Raw genomic sequence first — 23,136 nt, 5'->3', positions numbered from 1 at the left:
ACGCGAGAATGTTAACGCGCACAGCAAAATAACATCTGGAATATAACTGCTGGAGTTCCACGTCTTAGCTTGCCGCGGTGAGCTCCGTTCGCGTGGTGCACTTGCATCGCAATTTGCGCTCGTTTTCTGCTTTATATACTACCTGATGCCACAAATGTGATCTGCTTCGTGCAAGTGACTACCTTTCTCAAAAGCAGACACACGAAAATGCGTTTTCCGGTGCGTCAGCCCTTAAAACCCGCAGTGCCAAATCACTGGAAGCACCGAGCGTCGTCGTCCCGTCGTCTGCTTCACATGCCAGTCATAGAGAAAGAAATTCAACAAGAGGGGACACTCGGCAAAAACTGGCAACAGGAAACACGTCACCATACGTCACGCTGTACTTTTGACACCGAACGTTAGCTGCCGCGAGCATCGAAAAAAAAAAAGAAAGTGAACTTAAGTTAACAGGCATTTATTTATTTTTTTAATTCTTTCCCGCGAAAACTAAAACGTTTTGCGTATAAATGAACTTAAGCTTTGTGACTTATTTTCCTTGCCTTACCTAGCCACAGGTCAGTGACGCGCCAGTTACATGCGTCATCCGCCAGACACTCCCCCGAAGCCAGCGAGGATGGCTGCGCGCGCGTTTGAGCGCTCGCGCGCGGCGACCCGTCTGTCTCCTTTTTTTCTTTTTTAAGTGTAACCTGGTTTATTGGGCTCTCGGGATATTCTTGCGTTCCTTCTGCACTGGGACAAGACACCACTGCACTATTGGACTACGGCAAGGTGAGAAATCTTGTTTCACAGTCTACGACGCAATTAGGCTTACGGCACGGGACCGACACTTAAGACGCAGTTAGCGAAAAACAGCTCGGCCATCCTGGCGCAGTTAATTTGAGTTAATGAATCGTGCTGAGACATGTTTCCGACGCATCCTATGGGACTATTGTAACTTATTTCGGTTTTTGAGCCACACTGGCCACACAGGGCGCCGTGTCGCAGTTAGCGAGAACTCAGCCGTGGTGTGTAGTCTAGTTCATCTTGCTAGGAGATGTTTGTGCCGCTTTTTCTGACGCCAGGCATTACTGAAAAGTAATTTCGTTACTTTCTGGGGTACTTTTGAGGCACGCTGGCCGCACAGCGCGCTGTGACGCAGTTAGCGATAAGCAGCTCGGCCGTGGTGATAAAGTTTGGCGTGTAATGAATCTTAGAGGGACAAGTCTGTGACGTTTTTTGTGGCTCCGCAACAACATATACCTTCTTTCGGTACTCACGCCTGTTGAAAACGCTATGGCCGATTGCCATGAGTGATAACACGGGGTGTTCTGCTGGCGCCGGCAGAACGCGCGAACGACGAACATATCAGAAACTTGTAATTCGAAAATTACGTCTTCTAAAGGACTGAAAAAAGGCATTGCACCCACGCATTTGTCTTGAGAGCCTGTTGCGTCCGTCTCTATGTATGTAGCGTACCGTCGCGTCGCCCGAGGCCAAGTTTTGGAAACGCGAAGTCGCTTGTGTAATTGTGCTGCCAAAGTGCAGGAAATAATTCCCAAAAATGGGGGAACGCTTGGAAATCAGATGTTTTCATATATGTTTGGGATGAGTCGGGTATTTTCTACGCCATGTATGTAAAAGCGAATTGCTTTTTGTAAGGCCGCCCATTCACCGCTTTCGCACGTTTCGCCTCTACACGCAGTATTCCTATGTCTAAATACCAAAATGACTCATGCTTGTAACATGCTGTTACTTGCTTGCAAATGTAACATGCTTGTAATTTACTTTATTTTTCAGCTGGTGCCGTCCGGTGGAGCTTCATACAGGAACTACTGCCTTATCTGCTGGTGTCACAACGTTGGATGAACGCACAAAAAGCGCGGAACGAGCTTTTATATAGAGCAAAATAAATATTTCCTCATTGAACAAAAGGTCTTGCGTCTACTTTGTGAAATTGCACGTGGCACAGATTCGATGGGACTTTACGAGATCGTTCGCAATCATTTTTACTAAATAATAAACCGATTCTGCACGAAGAGCAAAAAAAAAAAAAAAAAAAGGAAAAGGGGGGGGGGGGGGCGCAGCCGGCGTGCTAGCTTGCGTTCAAAATACGCGCGCCCAAAACCGAAACCGGAAGTGATGTAAGTGATCGACACCGACCGCTTGGCACGCTGCAGTCAATTCGGCCGCTGGGCCCTATGGGAGTGTCCCCTCTTGTTGAATTCCTTTCTCTATGTGCCAGTGCTCTGACAGCTGCTGTTCGCCAGCATATCGCCGGCGCGCCGCTGGCAAGGTAGATATACCTGGTAGTGAAGCTTCCATAGAAGCCCATACGTTCAAAACATGGTTGCTTACCGGCGGTTCATGGGGCTTAGCGCCATCTGTGTGAGGAGGGAACACTTCCGGCGGAAGAAAAAATAATTTGACGTCATATCCGTCAAAAACAGAAGTGACGTCATTTTGTTCTCAAAGGCGCGAAATTTGTTTTCGGAGGCCTGCCATTAGAGCTGTATATTCAAATGCCCCGCCGTTCGACTTCATGGGCGTTCCGAGTTTTCAGCGCGAAAAGCGATGGCGGAAAAGATCAGCCGTACGGGTGTCGAAATCGCATCGCTGCACACAACATACTTTCTTTGGAGGCCGACGAACACTTTGGGCGTAGATTGCGTAGTGATCGTCCTTTCGTCGGACGCCAAGTCCGTCGGCCAGCGCTGTTGCACGACAACAACTAAAGTAAACAAGTATCTGACGGTCGCAACTCACTACTTTTGACTGCACAGGTTAAGAAACAATAAAACTACCCGCGTCACCTAATTCAGACAAACGTCGACATGCAACACCACACGTGTGACGGGGGCGTATTGTAACAGGTGAACTTTACGAGTGCCCCTTTCCACGCACTCCAAGAGTTGCATGGCATTGCAAGCGATAGCGGCGTCAACGCCCGCCGCTATCGATGGGCGCTCTCACGGTGGGCACTGAAAAAAGGTATACATGGCTTGCACGTGACGTCACGTCCGCCCGCGCCGCTGCGTCCGCGCCATGCCGGAGCACCGCGCGCGCCGCCTTCGCATCTGATCGCGTGCGCTTATGCGGTCTCACTGTGTTTTCTAAGCGTATTTCACCGCTCCTCGCGAGAAATGCCACCCGTTTACAGTAGGCCTGCGTTTAACGAGGCATTTTACGCTGGACTGATCGGTTCGGCGCGTGCACGATATCAAGAAAAAGTGAAACTGTGCGACGATGTGGACCCGTACACGTTGCGACTGAGTGCGGATACGACGATGGACGTTAGCGCTTTCCCCGAGGTCTCACACGGATGCATTGTAAACTGCCTAGTTTTCTCTTCAAGCTTCGCGACACTGGAGGAAATGAAGGCTTATAAATCGCTTGAATCCCACAACTACTTCACAAGCGGTTGGGTGAAAACACTGTCGGCGAAGCGGCTGCAAAGAGAAAAGGTGCTCCTACTAGGAGATGTAGGCTGCAGCCCCCGTTTTCCATGCCGCATTTTGTTTATAACATTCAGAGGCATTCCCTGGTTAGTCAGTGGTGCGTGCAGGAGACACGCAAGATTGGAGCTTGGTGCAGAGAAGAAACGAACTGATACTGTCCATTTAACAATCACGTAAAAGCGGAGTTTATGTGCTAGGGTCTGAAAATTTTCAAACAGGATATGCAGCTTGCGCGAGTGTTTTGTGGCTGGGAGAATGATGTGCGTACTTTCCATGCTTTATTTGGATCGATATTTCTGCATTGTTTACATGTATGTTTTGATTTCAACAGTTTTCAACGGGCTGTCTGTGTATGTGCGGTCGTCGTCACCGTCGTCGTAGCGGTTTTCGGGTGGCGTTTCGCCGACTCCAAAAGCTCTTGCCGGTGCAGCGGTCACTGCGTCAACCTCGGGAGTCGTTCGTTTAAACCATCGCCTTGCAGCACGCTCGTAGCGCGCAGTGCCTTCATTATTTGCTTTGTAGCCTAGCAAAAGCGTTGGCGCCCAGTCCGGGTTCGTTTCTTCACAGCTAGAGCTTGGACGGTCTTCCTACAAATGCAAACAAATGTGATTCTAGTGCAGCGTTAAGTGCGCATTATGTAATATTGCGCAGGCTTAGCTGTTACGAAGTGGGCGCCGCACACTCGAATGCTTGGGAGATCGCCCTTGAGATCGCACGCTTGATACGCGCAAGCCACAGGCTGCGCCGCTTCGAGCTAAGTGCTTTCGTTCGTTCGTCTTGCCATTCCACAACCTTCGGAAGCCGAAAAAGGTTCGTGTTTGCCGACTCCTTCCTCGAGCTGCTTTTACTGCGCTTGAAACACCCAACAACTGCGCAAATAGCCATTGCAAAACAGTGCCATTCGCATACGACTAACAGCGTGGTGCCATATGGTGGTGCTCCGGGTGCTCCGGTATGGCGGAAACCTAACCCAGCATTGGCGGAAGTGACGTCGGTGCAAGCCATGTATATATTGATAATGATCTAGTAAAATACAGTTGTATCTTTTCTCGCCATGCATACATAAAATGAATTAGGAATTTTATTTTCGTTGAATGAATCTAACTGCGTCTCGCTTTAATTTAAAAACGCTTTTTTTTTTCTTTCCCAGTTTTTATTCCCTCCAAACATAGTCGCGCTTCAATCGCTGCTCCCATAACCACCCATGCTGATGTCGGTGACAATTGGTTCTGAACCGCTTTTCGCCCGAAGCTTCGCGACCTATGTGGATCGACCTTGCCGCTGGCGCCTTACGACTAAAATCCCTATATAAGAAAAGTACCGCCATCTACTCTTTCCTCCGCCGCCTCCTCTCCTAAAGCGCTTGCTTTTTTCTTTACTTTTTGCTTGAAAGCCAAGTCGATGGTGGCGCACCTAGAAAGTCCACGTTAAGGTCCCTCTATGTTGAAAAATACAGGGACCTTAGTCCACGTTGAAGCTTTCAGGCCGGGCGCGTGCCGCCGCGGCGACTGCGGCTGCGCAGAGGACTTTCAACATGGCTCTGAGGCGGAAAAAAAGAAAATATAAAGAAGTGAAAAGCGCGCGCTATCGTCGTCCAATCCGAGATGCAGGAGAGAGAGAAGCGGCGTTTATCAAAGGATGGCGGTACTTTTCTTATATAGGTACTTTACTTACGACGGCCGCCCGCGCTGTCGGCTGTTATCTTCAGAGCATGCGCAGAACGATCCCAAGCCCGCGCGCCGCTGTCTGCGACCGTTGGCGAAGCGGCGTGGGTACACTGTACACTGTAGCGTGGGCGCCTTTATTTCTTCGCGCGAAATGGCATTGTGGGTTGGCGCAGTCGGCGCGTCCAACGCGCGAATGGGTCAGGAGCCTGGCTCGTTGGGGCACGTCGGAAGCCGCCGGTTACGTTAGCGCGCGCGCTAAGTACCGCCATCTACTCTTTCCTCCGCCACCTCCTCTCCTAAAGCGCTTGCTTTTTTCTTTTTGCTTGCGAAAGCCAAGTCGACGGTGGCGCACCTAGAAAGTCCACGTTGAAGCTTTCAGGCCGAACGCGCGCCGCCGCCGGCGACTGCGCAGAGGACTATCAACATGGCTCTGAGGCGGAAAAAAAGAGAATATAAAAAAGTGAAAAGCGCGCGCTATCATCGTCCAATCGGAGATACAGGAGAGAGATAAGCGGCGTTTATCAAAGGATGGCGGTACTTTTCTTATATAGGGACTTTAGCGCGCGCTAAAACCCCTTGATCTTGAAAGCAGCGACACTCTCCTCCGCGCGCGCGCTTTCCTCCTCAATTCTCCTCGCCCGCCGGCTGCGCGCGCTGCGCACGGCACGCTATTGCGTCTTGGCTCCCGCGGACGGGCCGCAGAATTCGATGGAGGCGCATTGTTTTGGGCCAGTTGCGCGCCCCAGTGGCGTAGAATATTTTGAAAAATGGTGATAACAGCATGGGGAATGCTGAAGGCAACGTTTATGAGGAGGTTGGTTTTATCTTAAAGCCGTATGAATGAGACACACTGATGTAAAAGGAGCTTTGAGGCGAGTTCTATACTCCAGTTATTTTTTCTGCCACACGATACGCTGCTTTACTTTTTGCATCTGATCTAGTATTGCTTGTGGCAGATGGCTCTATGTTTGGCAGTTTTTTCTTGTATGTGCGCGCATGTGCACCGCAGGTATTATATTCAGTGTGCCTTATAATGAATTACTGGCGAGAGCATCGTCCGTCCATGTGTTTGTCTCGTCAAAGTAGTTTTTGCGCTGTGGTTTCTGCATTGAATAGGACGGTTGCGCAATTTCAGTGCGATGAAACGGTGCCGGCAGCCACTCATCACCCACAATAACAGAATCTGAGGAAAGGTATTTACAGATTATTCTTTAGGCGTCGGTGTCAATGAAGCTTAAAAAATAATCGGTATACCTTGTGGGGATTGAGGGTTGCGCCGACATGATTGCGCGGGCTTCACTGCTCTGCCATCCCTCGCCATCGTTCCCCGCTGGCCTCCTTCCCCGCCCGCGTCGCCTAACCGGTTCCCGCGGTGGCGCTGCGCACGCGGCGGTTGGCGGTGAGGGCGGGGCGCTGACGTCACTACGCGGCCGGGTGGTCGGCTGCTAGCGGCGTAGCGTGCCTCGGGACTTCTCTCCGGGACCAGCGCACGGTACGTTCATGCTTTCCTCTCGTCCGCCGACACCTTTGTGACTAGGACTGGAGCTCGCGCACGGTGCCTTTGCCCGTGCGGGGAGCGCGTACTTTGTGCTGATCCTTTCCCGACGCTAAGCCGACGAGCGGTGCCATTAGTGCTCGCGCGAGGTCGTACCCCGCCGAGCCGCACTTGCCGAAAGCCTAAGCCGAAGGATATTGCCCGTGCTCTCGCGAGTTGACCCATTGGTTATCGCCAGAGCAAGTAGCATAGCCGCCGGGACTTTTCCTAGCGGCGTGTCCCAGCTTGAGCCTGTGCTCTCGCCGCGACGTGCTATAGGCGCCTGTTATTGTATTTTCGCCCTGGTGCGGGACCCCTTTGGCTCCCCTCCGTGCGGGCGTTTGTGCAGTGCTGGTGCCGACGGTTTCAGTAAACGGTTTCCGTCAACTCAGGGCTTTACTGTGTTTTTGCGTGCGTCCCTCAGTAGCCCCTTGCGGCCTCTGAGCTCGCGCGCGAGCGGTGCTGGAGGCGACGGCTGACGCGGCCCTGTTGCTAGCTAAGCTCGAACCCGCGGTGGTTGGTCTCCTGTGAGACACCAAGAACCCACAACCTATGGGAGAAGGCATTCTATATTTTTAGGCAAAAGAAACGCCTCTGGAAAAGATATTTTGATAGTTCACACCAACATATAGTTAAATTGTGTAGTAGGCGGATAGTTAAAATCATGATTTTGATTAGACATCAGAAAAACATTTATCACACAAAAAACAAAAAGAATGGTCAGTAAGATGCTTTATTTTCGTGCACGCGCAAAAAAACGTTATTTGACAAGATACAGATAACGTAGAAGAGTATCATATAATATTAACAATGAGAAACAATGCTATTGTACAAATATGCCATTTCCGATTGAATAAAAGTTGACGACGTGCGAGGTGATGGAGTCCCAGCAGAATATTCACCATTTTGAGGAGAACCCAATTTTTATGCAACGTACAAATTGCCGCAGCAAAAACGCTAATGAGCAGACCGGAAGAATTGAAAAAATGCAGCATTAGGAGATGCTTTGATACAAGCAATAAGAAAGGCGCCTTATCTCGCAAACAACACTGTTCCTTGTCGGAACAAAGTTCTTCCGGCCAATGTTGTGCCGCCACTGCTTCTTGCGCAAGCCATGACGCTTTCCTTGCGGTATTGTAAAAACTGCATAGCCATCCTCACGCTTCTTGCTGCAGTTACATGCGCAGCAGCACGGCATAGCGCCAGCAGACAATGCACGGAACAGCGTGCAATGTTAGCGTGCGACGTTCTCTATACGCCGAGCCAGCCGAGCTGAGGCGCAAAATGGCACGAACGAAAAAGCAAAACACAAGCAAAACGCAAGCTCCGCTCGTTTCCAAGGGCAATGGAAGGGAGACCAATCATCGTGCAGGAAAACGGGCGCAAGACCGTCTGCCGCGGAGGGGACTCGCGAGGGGCGAGGAGGTCGCGCGCTGGCGGCAGAGTACAAAGAGTGGCGGTACTTTCCTACATCAAGGGATTTTAGCGCGCGCAGCCCTATAGTGTCACCTAGTGTCAGGTTACTGAAGTGAAGTGCAGAGACTTGCGCAGTAACCAAAGAGTGGCGCTCCCAGCGCGTTGAAAAAAAAAAAAGGAAAAGAACGTTTTTTTTTTCGTCGGCAACATCAATTGGAAAAGGAGAGTGCCAGCTTGGCAGGCCAGGCCAGCTGCAGCAAGCGGCGGGATCAGGTTTGAATGAAGGGAGGGGGAAAGGTCACGCCCGCGGCCGCAAGATCGCCGCGGGTCGAGGGATGCAGGCCCGCCTCGCGCACGCACGCACACACACGTGCGCTCGCTCTCGCCTTGCAGTCGCCGTGAATTCGAGCGCGCCAAGCACGACGCCGCCGCTTCGCATTCCGTCGCGGCGGAGGTCCTTCCGATTGCTGCTCGCGCAAAAATGACAAAATTTGGGGCGAAATCTCTAGGTTGTCGGCGGGGAAAATTCGTTATTTCGAGGGGGTCTTCCTCTGCCACTTCGTTACGTAGAGGTCTCAAATACATGTGCTTCTATGGAGTAACGGCGGGAAATAGAAAAACTTTGTTATATCCAGGAATTCGTTATATAGAGGTTCATCATAAGCAGGTTTAACTGTAGTTGGTGAGTGCTACAAGGCTTCCAGAGACGACATGCTACCTCGGAGAAGCCATTAATAATTATTCGTGATCCACGAAACACACAACCGATGCGCACTCAACATCGGCGCAGGTTCACAAATCAACCGTAGAAAACCCCGGCACCCTTCCAAAACGTTTCCAGCAGCGTGCGGCAGAGGGCAGCACAGGAAAATGAAAAGGGCAGATTGCAGGCAATTCGCAAGGAGGAAATCAAAGTGAAAATGCCGGGCACAATTTTTTAAAGAGGAGTAAAAAATATGGGCAAGAGTGTGCTAACATGTTGAAGGATCAGCATGGCGCACAGGAGAGATTTCAAGTGGAGGGGTACATTGACACATTTTCTAAAGGATGACAACACTTTTACCATAGGATTTGTGCAGCAGAACTCCCACATGCTTGAACGACTGTGACGCTCCTGAGTTCCTTTGCGTGTGTGTGGTGGTGGTGAATTCTTTATTTCGCCCAAAAAGAGGGGACCAGTCCAAGGACCGGTTGCGCTGGCTTAGAGGAGGTCGGCGGGGATCCCTTGGGATTCCGCGGCCTCCACCGCACGCTGGATGAGCCGACGTTGGTCTGCTGGCTCGGAGCTACGCAGGAGGGACTCCCACGATTCTGGGGTGTTTGTTTTGTCTGTGTTGTCGTGCGTACAAGTCCACGCCATGTGTATGAGAGTGGCCGGAGCTGAGCAGTGTTTGCACCGAGGCGTTATTTGTTGCGGAAAGATTTTACTGTATAAGAGGGGGTGTGGGAAGCTACCGGTTTGTAGTTTGCGCCATTGGACGGCCTCGTGCCTTGTTAGATCACGGTGTGCGGGAGGATATATGCATCTCCCGAGTCGGTAGTACTGGAGGATGTCCGTGTAAGTGGTGAGTAGAGAATCGCGCGAGATAGTGGTGTCGTGTGTGTGTTTTCTTTTCTTTCTTTTTTTTAATCTCCCTCTCTAAGTGTGTGCATTTTTCTTTATCTTTCTGTCTCCCCTTACCCCTTCCCCAGTGTAGGGTAGCAAACTGGATATTTACCTTCCGGTTAACCTCCCTGCCTTTCGCATCTCATTTATCTCTCTCTCTCTCCACATGCTCCGCTGGGCTATGGGAAGTATAATAGTGATGGCAGAAGATCGGTGGAACAGCATGAACCACTGCTACCAACACGAAGTTGTAGAGATGCATGAACAGTCAAAATGAGCAAGGGGTGGTGGTTGTGTCAGTGTACATATCACATGACATATTCAAAGATGTCACACTATTTATCCTTCACCGTTTTGAATTCATATTGTACAGGAACTTGCTGCCTGTCATCACCAGTGACTTAAATGCTCACGTACTGCAAGACAGATGGTTCACTGAATTTGTGACCAGAGAGCTTGGAATGTGCCTGCAGTCCGACTGCACTTGAGCAATAATGAGGAATCTGCCTTGTGTCATCATCCTCAGCAAAAAAAACCACACGTCTGCAATGTTGACTCTTAATATTTCATTTCACTGTCCATCATGGAATGGTACGTGTCATTGAATAGACTTAACAAATGGCACACATACCTCTGCAAGAGAGTAGATGTAGTTTTCTTAACTTTACACCATCAGCACATTTTATATCCGACCTATGACACAGTCTCATAAACAAGACCTCAAAACATATCAGCATGGCTGTCACCAGCACATTCATTTGAAGGTAGGGCAAGGAATACTCAGATATTTTACTTGCAAGATTACCTTCAAGCATTTTATTTTTACAGGTAAAAAGATTCAAGACAAAACTTGGGACTAGAATGTAGCAAAAAGCTTGTCCAATGCAGACGTGATCCCGGTAGGTCAAGGAACTTTGTAGGAAGGTGATCTGGGCCGGTACTTTGTAGCGATGCCTTTCCGGTAATAATGCCTTTTCGCGCTTATCGCGCTTTGTCAGTGGTCAGAGCGACGGTCCGCTCGCGTTATCAACGCGAACAGCCGGCTGTGAGCGGTGGATGATAAGACTAGTACAGAATAAGTCATAAGGCATCGCTACAAAATCACGGCCCTGGGTGCCATGTTTGAGCACCCACCATCATTGCAATTCATCCTGAGCAGCAGAAAGATTATAGACATTGGAAATACTTCTCAGCTTTAAGGTTATTCACCTTGTAAGCAGTATGCTTAGAACACTATGTGCTCTTACAAGTATGCTGGACACTCACTGTTAGTTTGATAGGAGCTACACCTTGCATAACTGCAGAAGGCAATGCTGCTAATCAATAAAACTGTAAAGCAAATTTTGACTTCTACAACTTCCCATTTGACATACTAAAAGTGTATGTTACTGAACTGTAAGAAGATACCACCTTTTTTTTTTACAAGAATGCTGCACAAAAGGGTATAGTGCCCATCAGGGAGCAACTGTTACTTTAAACTCTTTCGTTACCGTGCCTATAGAACTTGGGTCACCGGTGACCCATAGGCGCGAAAATTAAAAAATATTGGCGCTCCTATGGACTAGCTGCGCCATCTAGCGCATTTTCTAAGCACTAATCTTTGATTTCCTGCGTAGTTTTTTTTTTTCCCCGTGCGGCGGCGATTTTTAACGGCGGTTCACTTGTTTTTTTCACAAAGATCGCAGACGATCCGGCCGCCGGCCCCTTGTGCGAACAACGCCCTTCTGGCAATTCTATCGTGTCTGCAAGTGATTATTCTGCAGTTTCTAGCAGCAGTGACTCTGAGGATGATATCTGATCGTCGGATTTTAGTTCGGACGACAGGAACTCGCAAAACAAGCCCTGATCGTCGTCAGCTGTTCGGCAGTAAGTTCCGTTTTCTAGCACTTGACAGGCGACAGATTTTTTAGGACACTTGAGATGTCGTAAGGATGTTGGCAATATTATATCTCTTATTTACAGTGTCTCTACAGTATATGGTGGAGATCTGTTGCCATCAGCCTAGCAGGGAGTGATGTTTAGCCCAAGAAGAGAACCAGGCCTCAGAATGATGCTGCGCAGTGAAGCAAAGCAGCTCACAAAAGCGATTGACGTTTTTGTGATGTTTTTCACAGCAGAGGTAATAAATAGGATTTGCGTGAACACAAATAAGTATGCGTGGACGCAAATCCTGAAGAAGCAGTCCTATGGGGGTTCAAGTTGTGGGTGCTCACTGACCCTCAGACAGACTACACCATACAATTTTATGTGTACACGGGCAAGCGAGAGAAAGCAAGCAAGATTATAAAAGCGGAGAAGATGCAAAAAGTCCTATCAAGACAAGGAACTTCACCATAAAACAAATGTCATCTGTCGAACCTGCAATGTTTGCTTGTGCTTCACTACAGCCAAAAACTGTGTTGCCCAGTGCCATGCCAACCTTAGGAATTGATCTTTTTTCCCACATCTTAGAGCTTTGAGATATAGTTCTAGATTTTGTTGATACTACTTAACACTGTAATATGACGCTATATTAGTTGCTTACACAATTAACGATTTGTTTTTATGGTAAAGTATACCTTACGCTGTTTTGGTGCAGTGTTCAGAGTTATGTTTCGTATTTGAGATTTTTTTTCCGAGTTACAATTTAGCATAAATTTCTAAAGTACCCATGGTTCAACAGCTCATTTATTCTTTCTTCACTGATATCTATTGCAGTATTGCGTTTGAAAAATTTGTAGTGGAAAAAAAATATAATTGTGGCATCTGATGGGAGAAGGCACTTTCTACTATGCAGAAAAAAAAAAAAAATTAACTCGTATGATTTATGAGCTAGACAATTCAAACTTTACTCTTTTATAGACAATTGATTTGTAAACATTTTGTATATTTCACATTTTTCTTTTTTTCTCCTTTCGTGTTATGAGCATCACATTGGAAATGTTCTGTGCAATTTTCAATGAATCTTGTTTTTCATGTATATTATTACTGGTTACACCTTAATATTTATTTTTAAAAGTATCATCGTTAAAAAATACGTTTATTTAGCTTTGTATTGATATATAGCATGAGACTAACCATGATAATGTGTACTACAAAAAATAATTACGAAAACCTACAAAACGTGGGACATTTTCCAACGGTAATGAAAGAGTTTTAATGTCCTGCTTCAAGTGTCATGCATTATGTAGACACAGTGTCATGCAGTATAATACACTGCCTAGACTTTCTGTGCCCAGTAACTAACATTGCAAAACTTCAGTGGAAAGCTGACATGCAGAGAATGACTAAATGTGCAGATATATCAGGCAGCAAGTACCATAAGAAGCAAAGCAGTCTAGAACACGAGGCAGTGGGAAAGTTCAAGCAAGCATCTTTATTTAAATAGTCCTTCAATAATAAAACTTGAATCAGACCCTTAGCTGAAGTGATTCTAGCAAGAAGGCATCTGGGTTGGGAATTTCACACAGAAGACCTGGAAAAAAAGAAAGAGGAAAATGCACGTCAAATGACATTTACTGCCAGCACAGAACACTTGAACACTGCAACAGGAAAAAACAAAACATGGTTAAAAGAATGAGGAACTACCATATTCTCTTAGTTCAATTCAAACACCAGTTGAAATAACCCTGAAGCCATGCTGCTTAGTGTCAAAGCTAAAAATCTAACAATGCGACTACAGTAACCTTCCGTTAATTCGACTCCGATTAATTAAATTTTTCAGTTAATCCTATCCTGACCGAAGGGCTCAGCCAGCGCCCATGCATTTCTATGGGCCCAAACTTTCGTTACTTCTATCCCAAAATTAACCGTCGCCGGATAATTTGAACTTGACCAGTCAGCACGCACGTGCCTGACCCTTACAGTGACTGCAATAGCGACCCATTTAGTGGAATGTGCCTAGGGGACAGTGAATGCGGTGAACACACGTCAATCTCCCCTCGAAAACACTACTTTTTGGCCTGCCTTAGAAAGTTCTTTAAGCACTAGCCATAGCTCACAATGTCCGATTACAGTATTTACCTGATTCTAACATGCTTTTATTTTTTTATTTTTTGGACCGAAAATTGCCTGCGCGATGCAATAGGACACGATAACAAAATTGCCTTCATGGTGTTCATATGCTTTACTGCAGAATATGAATATATTGCGGCAAAGCTGACTTTAAAAACAGTGTGGCAAAGCTGAATTAAGGAAACGAGTCACCACTGTGCAAGACACATTAGACCCTTGCCCATTTTTCTTGGTAAATAATCGGGTGCACGTTAGATTTCTACTTTATGAGCTTTAATGTAATTGTTATGTTATCACAAATATTAATATTGATAAGGTAGCTGCTAGCAGCTAATTCGGTCCAAGAGAAAAATTTAAGCTGATGAGGTTCATGAGTGATAAACTGTCAGCCTAACACTTTATTTGAATACCAATGGTGCACACATCTTACCCAATGCAACCTCATCATGGCTATCAGACAAGCATGCACAATGATGTCAGCAAAAGATTGTGGTTCCGTGGCAAACAGTGAACACTACAGCTACAAGTACTCTAAGAGATGGTTGCCACACACATTAACTGTGTCAGCATTCGGATTGAATATGCTAGCACTGGAATTAAATTCTACATCAAGTGCTAAATGTTTGCAAACGAGAGAAGATGATGCAGCTGCAAGCATACTTGCAGTAGGCAGTGTAAGGACTGTGTGGCGGAGACAACCACCGCAAGGCCGAGAGATGGCGCCACCAGACAGAGCGACATCATCATGCAACATCAAACCGCATTTATCTGCCACCAGGGCACCTTCAAATTCACTAGGATGCCTTTCGGAGAGGCAGGTGGGCCAGCAACCTTCCAAACATTGATGGACAAAGTTTTGGATGGTATAAATCATAAATTTGCAATGGCATTCCTCGACGACGTCCTGGTGTATTCAGACACTCTGGACAACCACGTGGAACACATCCAATGTGTACTCGAGCGTATCAGAGCCGCAGGCCTCACCATTAACCCAGACAAAATCCAACTCTGCCACCACTCGACATATTATTTCACCTGGGCAGTGTAGACCTGACAAAGGCAAAGTGCTTGCTGTGTTGCACTACCCTCGACCAGCAACAGTCAAACAACTGCAAGCTTTCCTTGGCCTGGCGGGGTATTATCGAAGCTTCATACCTCGATTTGCTCTCAAAGCCCACCCCCTCACCAGCATTTTGAAGAAAGATGCACCCTGGCAGTGGACCAACCAGCAAGAGTGCGCATTCCAGAGTCTGAAGCAGTCCCTGGCCAATGATACCGTGGTGAACATGCCTGACTTCAACCAGCCCTTTGTGGTGGAAACAGATGCCAGTGGTATCGGAATAGCTGCTGTGCTACTCCAGGCAAGCCCCGAGGAACTCAGACCCGTGTCGTTCATAAGCAGGGTCCTCACCGAGGCAGAAAAACAGTACACTGTTCAGGAATGGGAGTGCCTGGCAGTGGTCTGGGCAGTCGATAAATTCAGACCTTACCTCGAATTCACAGAATTCGAAATCCATTGTGACCATTCTTCTCTCTCATGGATGTTTTAAACAAATCAAGCCTCACCAAGAGTCAAGCAGTGGGTCCCTAGGCTGCAAGACCTTAAATGCAAGATCAAACACAGGAGGGGACTTGCCAACATTCCAGCAGATGCCCTTAGCAGAGCCCCCTTGAACTGTCCAGACAACCCAAGCCAGACTCTACCCGAAAGTCTGTTCCCGATTACCGTTCAAGAGCCTGAGCAACACATTACGTTCGAGACAGTTGCCCCCCTGTCTGTGACAGACGATGTGGCTCTCCTCAATGATATAGAATGCCTGATTGAGGAGCAAGGTCGTGATCCACTGTACTGCCAAGCTGAAAAGTGTCATGCAAGGTACAACGCTCCCAGAGAATGACCCACTATCACGCCTAATTAAGGACTTTGCTGCTTCGACAGAACTGTAGTCTACTGGGTTGCTCGTTCAGCACAGAGGAAACCAAAAGGTGCCTTGGCTACCAGAGCGCTTGCAGACTCTGGGGCTGAAAATGGCACATGACTACCCCACGAGTGCAGATGCGGATTTTTTCAAGACATTGCAGCGTGTTTCTTCTCATTTCGTATGGCTGGGTATGCGAGCAGATGTATCTAAATATTTCAGATGCTGCAAAATTTGCCAGCGCTCCAAGGCAAATCGCCAAAAGCCAGCGGGCCTTATGAGCAGCCGGTGGGCTACTGCACCGATGGAGGAACTTAGTGTAGATGTCATTGGACCGTTACCGCTCACACCACGGCACCACCAGTACCTGCTGGTGGTGGTTGACAAGTTCACAAAGTTCATTGAATTGTTTCCTCTAACAGCTGCTACCAGCCAAAACATTGTTGATTGTATGCGGCAAGTCTTCTGTCGGCATGGAGTACCAGTAGCAATTTCCAGCAACAACGGGTGCCCATTTGTCAGTACGCTTTGGAAGGGCCTCCTGAAGCAATGGGACATAAAAGACCGTCATACCGTGCCTTACCGCCCCCCGCTGGACAGATGGTAGAACGCCATAACGGTAGAGTTAAGGAATGCCACCGGGCCTACTGCACAAACCACAGGGAGTGGGACTCTCACATCCCCGAAATTGCCTTTGCTCTCCGCACTGCAGAGAGTGTTGTGACAGGCTACACGCCTGCCTTCCTGTGTTATGGTCGAGAGCTGCGCACACCATGGGAACCACCTGGCACCAAGGACAACGTTGAACCGCCTGCCGCGGCTTACCATGCCTTTTCCGAAGAAGTTCGCCAGTGCCTTGCCCAGGCCTTTGAATTTACTCACGGACAGCAAACTGCCGCTCAGGCGAAACAAAAGGCATATTACGACCACCACAGGCGGCCAGTTACCCTGAAACCAGGCGACCTTGTTCTCCTGGACAGCCATACTTTAAGTAATGCAGCAACAGGCGTATCATCGAAGCTCGCACCAAGATGTTCAGGTCCTTATAGGATTACAAGGAATATTGGTGCTAACGACTTCATGCTGACAGACCCAACGACAAGGCACCGTCGCGGGATAGCCCATGCTGACCAGTTGACCACGTATTATGAACCCTGACTGGACATGCCCGCGACGGGTTCACGTTCTACGGGGGGGGGAGACAAACACCGCAAGGCCGAGAGATGGCGCCACCGGACAGAGCGACATCATCATCATCGATACAGAGCCGAGAGATGGTGCCACTGGACGGAGCGACATCGTGAGCACGTAGACGTGGGGAGGCCGAGCAGAGAGAATAAAGGGTTGTACTTGTTCGAGACGCGGTGTGCACGCTTCCTTCCTGACAGCAGAAAGTGGCTTAAAAAAAGATGTTGCTGTGCTAGCTGGTTCTACTTGTAGCTTTACACAAGCATACACTTAGCATGTGGACAAAAAAGACAGACACAAGAAAGGCACAAATTCGCAACTGGCAAGGCATACACAGCCAACATTGCGGCATGGCAATCATTCACTACGCCTGCTATTGAATATGCTATATGGCTACACAGGTGGTCAAAATTTGTTGTGTGCAGTTTCGCTCACTTTCAGTAAATTTACCATAAACTGAATTAACATTAAAAATTTTAAGAATAATTCCGAAGTTTTACATGCCAAATAAAGAAATGAAAAAGCAAACAGTGGATGATGGGTGTGCTAGAAGTTGGAGACAGATGAACTGAGTGACAGATGTGGTAGGAAGTGATGAAGGGCCTTTTGCATCAGTGTGACAAAGGTCTGTGTGCTGCCTCAAATTGAAGTCACTGCTCTGAAGTATCAGAGACCTCTCACTTGTACTATAACGATACTGATTTAGTTGCACTTCTCTACCTAAAATACACATACCAGCACACTGTTGATTTTTAGTCTCATTACTACGCGAAATAAAACACTATGCTTTTCAACCTTGTAATCATTATCTGGATTTCTAATGAATTCTTTGTAAAGATGCCAATCACTAACAGGCAAGTACGACTATCCCCTTGTTGACATGAAGGAATCCAAAATGGGGGTTTAAATGGCCCATGACAGTGGCACATGACCAGTCTGCTGATCATTATGTGGATGCAAACTACTGTCCTTTTTCTCTCAGTGAACCATGATGAACATTTCAGATTAGTGCTCTTGTGAAAACAACTACCAGTGAACCAATACCGTGCAAAATTACACACTTAAAGGGCCTCTCACCACGCCCTGTTGGAAATTTTTGTTAAAGAGTGGAAGTTGGAAAGTGACGTGCAGTCAGCATTCTATCAACAATTTTTTAAAGAGCATTTGGTAATAGTGGAGATAGAAGCAAATAAAATGTTGTTACAATGCTCTCTCCCACTGCATTGACCAGTACTTGCAATTGATATTCCTCCAATGCCTTTTCCCATCTCCGGGCTGACAGCCCACAGGATGTATATGTCAAGACGATCCTTGCGTGACTTCTACATGCAATGAGGCAAGCCTATTTATTACTTATTATACAGAGCGGACTTCCCTCTGCAAGTGTACTTTATTGCCCGCAGCAATAAACGTTGAGTTAAATCGCTTGTTGCCTAATACCCGTGCCACACGGGCAAAGCAAGTTGAGAGAGTGCACTTCAGCGCGCTGAGTGTCACTTTGGCGGTGCGCTGCTACACGAGAAAGAAAAGTGTTCTTTCAAATTGATGTTCATGGCAACCGGGAGTCAGACGGGAAAGCATATGTTTACTAATATAAAAATGTGTGCACGAAAACAGTTTATTATTGTTAAAAACAACATTTACAATCCACCTTTATAAGCGCTGGCAACGACAGCAACTTGACCAGCAACAGGCAAAACGACTCGATCCGCCAAACAACTGCGCAGTCATTATCCGGCGTGGTCGTGAATAGCCCGAGAGCGAGAGTAGTTCTTTTGCTGTCCTAGTTTTTTTTTTTTTTTTTGTGGTGTGGTGCATTTTATTATCTTGGAAGGTAAGAAATTTAAAACAATGTTATTAAAATTGCTCCTGACTCTTCTTCCAATATCACTTTATGTATCTTCCTAAGCATTGCTAACGAGGCTACACACTTCGCCGCCGCGAAGTGAGTTCACCGAACACACTCGCCGGCGAGTGCACTCTGCAGTGAGTGTCACTAAGCGTTCCCGTGTGGCAGCCTGCGAATGACACTAGCCGCGAAGTGCACTCGCTGAAAGTGCACTTTACTTTGCCCGTGTGGCACGGGTATTATTCGCAACCCTACGTAGCTGTGATTGCACGCGCTACGGGTTGGTGAATACCCCCACATACTGCATGTATGTCGTGCAGTTAAGGAAAGCTTCATTCACCATAATACTTTAGCCTATCAGACAAACATGCCATCTGCTACATCAATATGGAGCAAGCTGTGTTGACAAGAATGCCTATAGTGCTCACCCATGACATCACAATATTCCATGAATGACTGGCACGTCAGCACTTGCTCTTCAAAATTCCTCAGTAGCTTGTCCCCAAGTTCTAGGTGCTGCTGGTCATTGTGGCGGATATAATCAGCCAATGCCACTGACCAGCCATCATCACTGCTACAGGACACCCTCTGGAAATGTGAACAAATCATGTAAATATTTAATGACATATTAAAAAGGCTTAATAGAACTTCAGCAATAGCACTCCTGTCAACTTTAGGGAGAACCATTCTTATCTATAGCAAAAGTTGACCCACGTTATCAGAGAGTGGCACTTGATTTTGAAGATTAGTGTTGATTATAGTTTATGTCAATGTGAGATACCCCCTTGCAAAGCTTCATGATTTCTACAGGCACCACTAGACCACAGGGGGTTTAAACATCCCAGGGCTTCCCAGTAAGACCACTAACCTTCCTACTGGGAAGCCCTACCGCCGCTGCTGCCTCACTATGCTATGACGTGAGAGGAAGCCGTAATATGGCGAAAACTCCAAACAAACACATATCCACATTTGAGTCTCTACCACCCTATACACCCTGCGCTGTAATCCTATAAATGTCCACACTGCGATCAATGCACAACACTTAACCACATGGTATGGGCTTGTGCAAACACACCACAGCTCACACCCATAACACACCCCACCACACGGCAATGGGAGGCAGCGCTGTTCAGCTCCGACTCAACGGACCGGCTCAACCTCATCAACCGAGCGAGGGCAGCTAAGGCCACTGGACTCCTGGACTGAGGGGACCAACCACTGAATAGCGGAGGAGCAACCTACGCTTGTGTGCTCTTTTGAATAATGTTTGTTCTCTCTCCAAGTCCATATTTACGATTCATTTAGCTAAAGAGAAAGAGAGAGAGAGAGAAAAAAAAAAAGGTGTTAAATTATGTAAGGAACGTAGTTTTATATGTAAAGTGCGGTCCACTCTTAAAGGGAACACTCTAATGTGTGGCTCTCACTCTGCTGACGCTGTAGCTGCAAGTAGCTTTAGCATTGATGTAGCTAAACCTATGTCAATGCACTGACACGGGTGTGGAGAAAGGTACCAGCGCCATCAACCACAAGCAATCTGCTACTAGGACAGGGAGTGGTACGCTTGCCAGAGGGAAAAGTCACGTGCTTTACACTCGTGTACCTTTCAACAATGGACTGCACTGTACAGCAGTTGACTGACTTTACAGACACAAAAAAGACTGAACATGTCTGAATCAGGCAGTCAAAAATTCAAGGGAACAAGCACTGCTTTTTACACTGCAACCAAAATGATAAGCACATTAATACGTTTCTGATTTGTCTTTCACTCTAGTGCAATAACAGCTCACTTAAAATTTTTTTACAGTCGTGCATGTCATGGTGGCAGATAGCACAAAATTAACGAGGGAAACAGGAACAACGAAACACGAAGCACAAGCGCTATGAATTCGTATTAACTTGCCCAATCGAGTTGCAAGCATTTCATGTTCACTTAACACATTGTCATGTGCGACGCTGCCAAATGCAGATGTGTGTCACCTTGATTGTGTGTCACTGGCGGTTATGTTTAAATAATTCACTTTGGAGGGTTTTGGTTATATTGGCTTTTTTCGTTCAACCTGGTAACCACTCTAAGGATGTCGGTTATAGCCCTACTTGCCTTTACTAAATTTCTGCTGGCTCACCAAGCATGAATGCAATGTCTAACGAATGCAGCGTGAAATGAGACACCTATATAGTCAGTAAAGCTTACATTCTTGCATGTATCTTTGCTACTGAATAAGCCACTTTCAACTTTCCACATAACTGCACCATTTAAATCACACTGCTTTGCTGTCCTAGAAAGCTAGTCCACAAATAAAATTGTTTGCTAGTTGCTCGGTTGACCAATGCCTCAATACTAGCCTCAGTAGCCAAATCAGACTTGTAAAGCTGAAAATATGTTTTGCCAATGAAAGATCATATGGGTGATAACTAGAATTATAGCAACTCTTCCATGGCTGCTACACCTATGACATTGTGTATGCACGTGATGTAAAAAAATCAAGCAAGATACAGTGTGAAATCTGAAAAATTGCTTGCCCTTCTACACTGTTTCATAGGGGTATGTGGCAGTGTCATAGAAAAGCCTGAATAACAGGGAAGCTCTGAAAAACTACTTGGAAAGTGCATTCACAGGAGACATCCCTCAGCATAGCTGCTCTTTGCACATTCTATGGCATTTTACAAAAAGAGAATGAGAGAGCGTGCCTTGAACATGGTGTTGTACAATCCATCCACCATGGCTAGGTAGCAGAGGTAGGGCCGGTAGACAGCAAATTCGTGGGGTACTGTGTCAGCAAGTGCTGAGCAGCCTTGCGGGCTCAGATGTCGTGCATGTGCCAGTACCACCATACGTCGCACCAGCGCAATACGGCCACATCGCCACCGGTTATGGGACCACACTGCCAGGGCCATGGTTGTCCAGTAGCATGGACCCTCACTCTGTGGTATACAAGAAAGAGGTTCTCAGAGCACAGTCAAGTTGCAGCAATCAGCAATAAACTTTGTACTGAAAGGAACTGTTCAGCAGAGGTTTATTTTCAGGAATACACGAGCTAGAAAATAAGATACAAAATAAAGCGAAGCACTGGGTCTTGAATGTTTGCAGTTCTTATTTCAATTAAAATCCACACGTGGGATAGCTATTACATCTTTGAAAAAGACTGCAGCAGGAAAAGGCCAATATGCTGAGCCTCATTTTTGTTTTAAAGCAGGAGATGGCTGTCCACAAACTCTTGCACAATTGCAAATTTATTACCTGTGGATTCTGATGCTCCATAAAATAAGTAGGGAGAGGAAAGAACAACCAACACAGGACAGGAAAAACAAAAAAACAAGGTGAACATTGTGAATGACATTGCCATGGAGATAAAAGTTAGTGCAATTAGTTCTGCTGAAACCCACAAGGTGAAAAGAAAATCCAGAGGGAACCTAGGTGAAGGCCAACTATCGCATTCATGGGAATAAGCCTTGTGTTACAGTTAAACCTAGATATAACGAAATTGACAAATTCCCGAAAAACTTCGTTATAAAGAGGATTTCGTTATATGCAGGATCGGCACAAAAATTCTAAAAAGAAATGCTTACTGTACTTACTCGATTCTAACGCGCCCTCGATTGTAACGTGCATCCGTTTTCCGTGACCAAAAGAGAGGAAAAAGTCCCAGTCCCCGTTTCGCCCGAAAGGCGAAGCATCGCTTGCGACAGTAAATTAGCAGACAGCTATACGAAGTAAGGATAGTAGTTTTATCGGCCGTATAAACTTGTAAACATTCGCTGTTTAACTAAATTGGTATAATGCCTAAGCACACGTACTACAGCACATGGTCGAAGCTACGGGAGCTAGGCTCGAAGTGCGTAGGAGGTGCCATATTGAAATGCCGATGGCGATGAAGGGAGGGGGAAAGGTCATGCCCGCGGCAGCAACATCGCCGGGTCGAGGGATGCAGGCCCGCCTCGTGCACGCTCACGTGCGCTCGCTCTCGCCTCGCAGTCACCGTGAAGTCGAGTGCGCCAAGCACGCTGCCGCCGTTTCGCATTCTGTCGCGGCGGAGAAGGTGCTTCCGGTTGCTGCTTGTGCAAAAATGACAAAATTTGGGGCGAAATCTCTAGGTTGTCAGCAAGGAAAATTCGTTATTTCGAGGGGGTCTCCCGCTGCCACTTCGTTACATAAAGGTCTCAAATACATGTGCTTCTGTGGAGTAACGGCGGGGAATAGAAAAACTTCGTTATATCCAGGAATTCATTATATGGAGGTTCATTATAAGCAGGTTTAACTGTATTTGGCAAGCAGGATTGCATTTCTCGTTTCCAACTGCAAGGTATTTGAAGCCATTCTCTTTGTACTTCTCTGTGTTGCTGAATCACATTTATTATCACATTTCTTCAGCTTCATATGAAATAAATAAACATATTCTGCCTCAGCCACTGTTGTTTTTGCATAGTCCGGCTAGTTTTGTTGATTATATTGCTTTGAGAAGATGTTGAATGCTAGTAAATGTTGAATGTGGCAGTTGAATACCTGAATTATTTGCTGTCAGGCAAAGAGCA

At 46.9% G+C, this 23,136-nt stretch overlaps 1 protein-coding gene and 1 long non-coding RNA gene across 5 annotated transcripts in view; one reads left to right on the top strand and one right to left on the bottom strand.

Moving 5' to 3' along the window:
- Nucleotides 1-601: 601 nt before the first annotated feature.
- Nucleotides 602-1,910, top strand: LOC125941428 (uncharacterized). Its single transcript, XR_007464272.1, has 2 exons — nt 602-768; nt 1,777-1,910. It is a non-coding gene; the product is annotated as an uncharacterized LOC125941428 (long non-coding RNA).
- Nucleotides 1,911-12,993: 11,083 nt separating this feature from the next.
- LOC119436549 (E3 ubiquitin-protein ligase UBR4-like) overlaps nt 12,994-23,136 on the bottom strand; it is a 465,665-nt gene continuing 455,522 nt past the window's right edge. For all 4 annotated transcript variants that reach the window (XM_037703422.2, XM_037703424.2, XM_037703425.2 and 1 more), the window contains 3 exons: nt 21,295-21,528; nt 19,035-19,194; nt 12,994-13,111 (listed from right to left, as the gene is read on the bottom strand). In XM_037703422.2, coding sequence (XP_037559350.1) covers nt 13,047-13,111; nt 19,035-19,194; nt 21,295-21,528 — 459 coding nt within the window. In that variant the 3' untranslated portion in view covers nt 12,994-13,046. The remainder of the gene's footprint in view (nt 13,112-19,034; nt 19,195-21,294; nt 21,529-23,136) is intronic.

Source organism: Dermacentor silvarum, chromosome 1, assembly GCF_013339745.2.
Source record: "Dermacentor silvarum isolate Dsil-2018 chromosome 1, BIME_Dsil_1.4, whole genome shotgun sequence".
Classification (NCBI taxonomy): Eukaryota; Metazoa; Arthropoda; class Arachnida; order Ixodida; family Ixodidae; genus Dermacentor; species Dermacentor silvarum.
The sequence above is the reverse complement of the archived record's forward strand: the minus strand, read 5'-3'. Positions and strand labels throughout refer to the sequence as shown.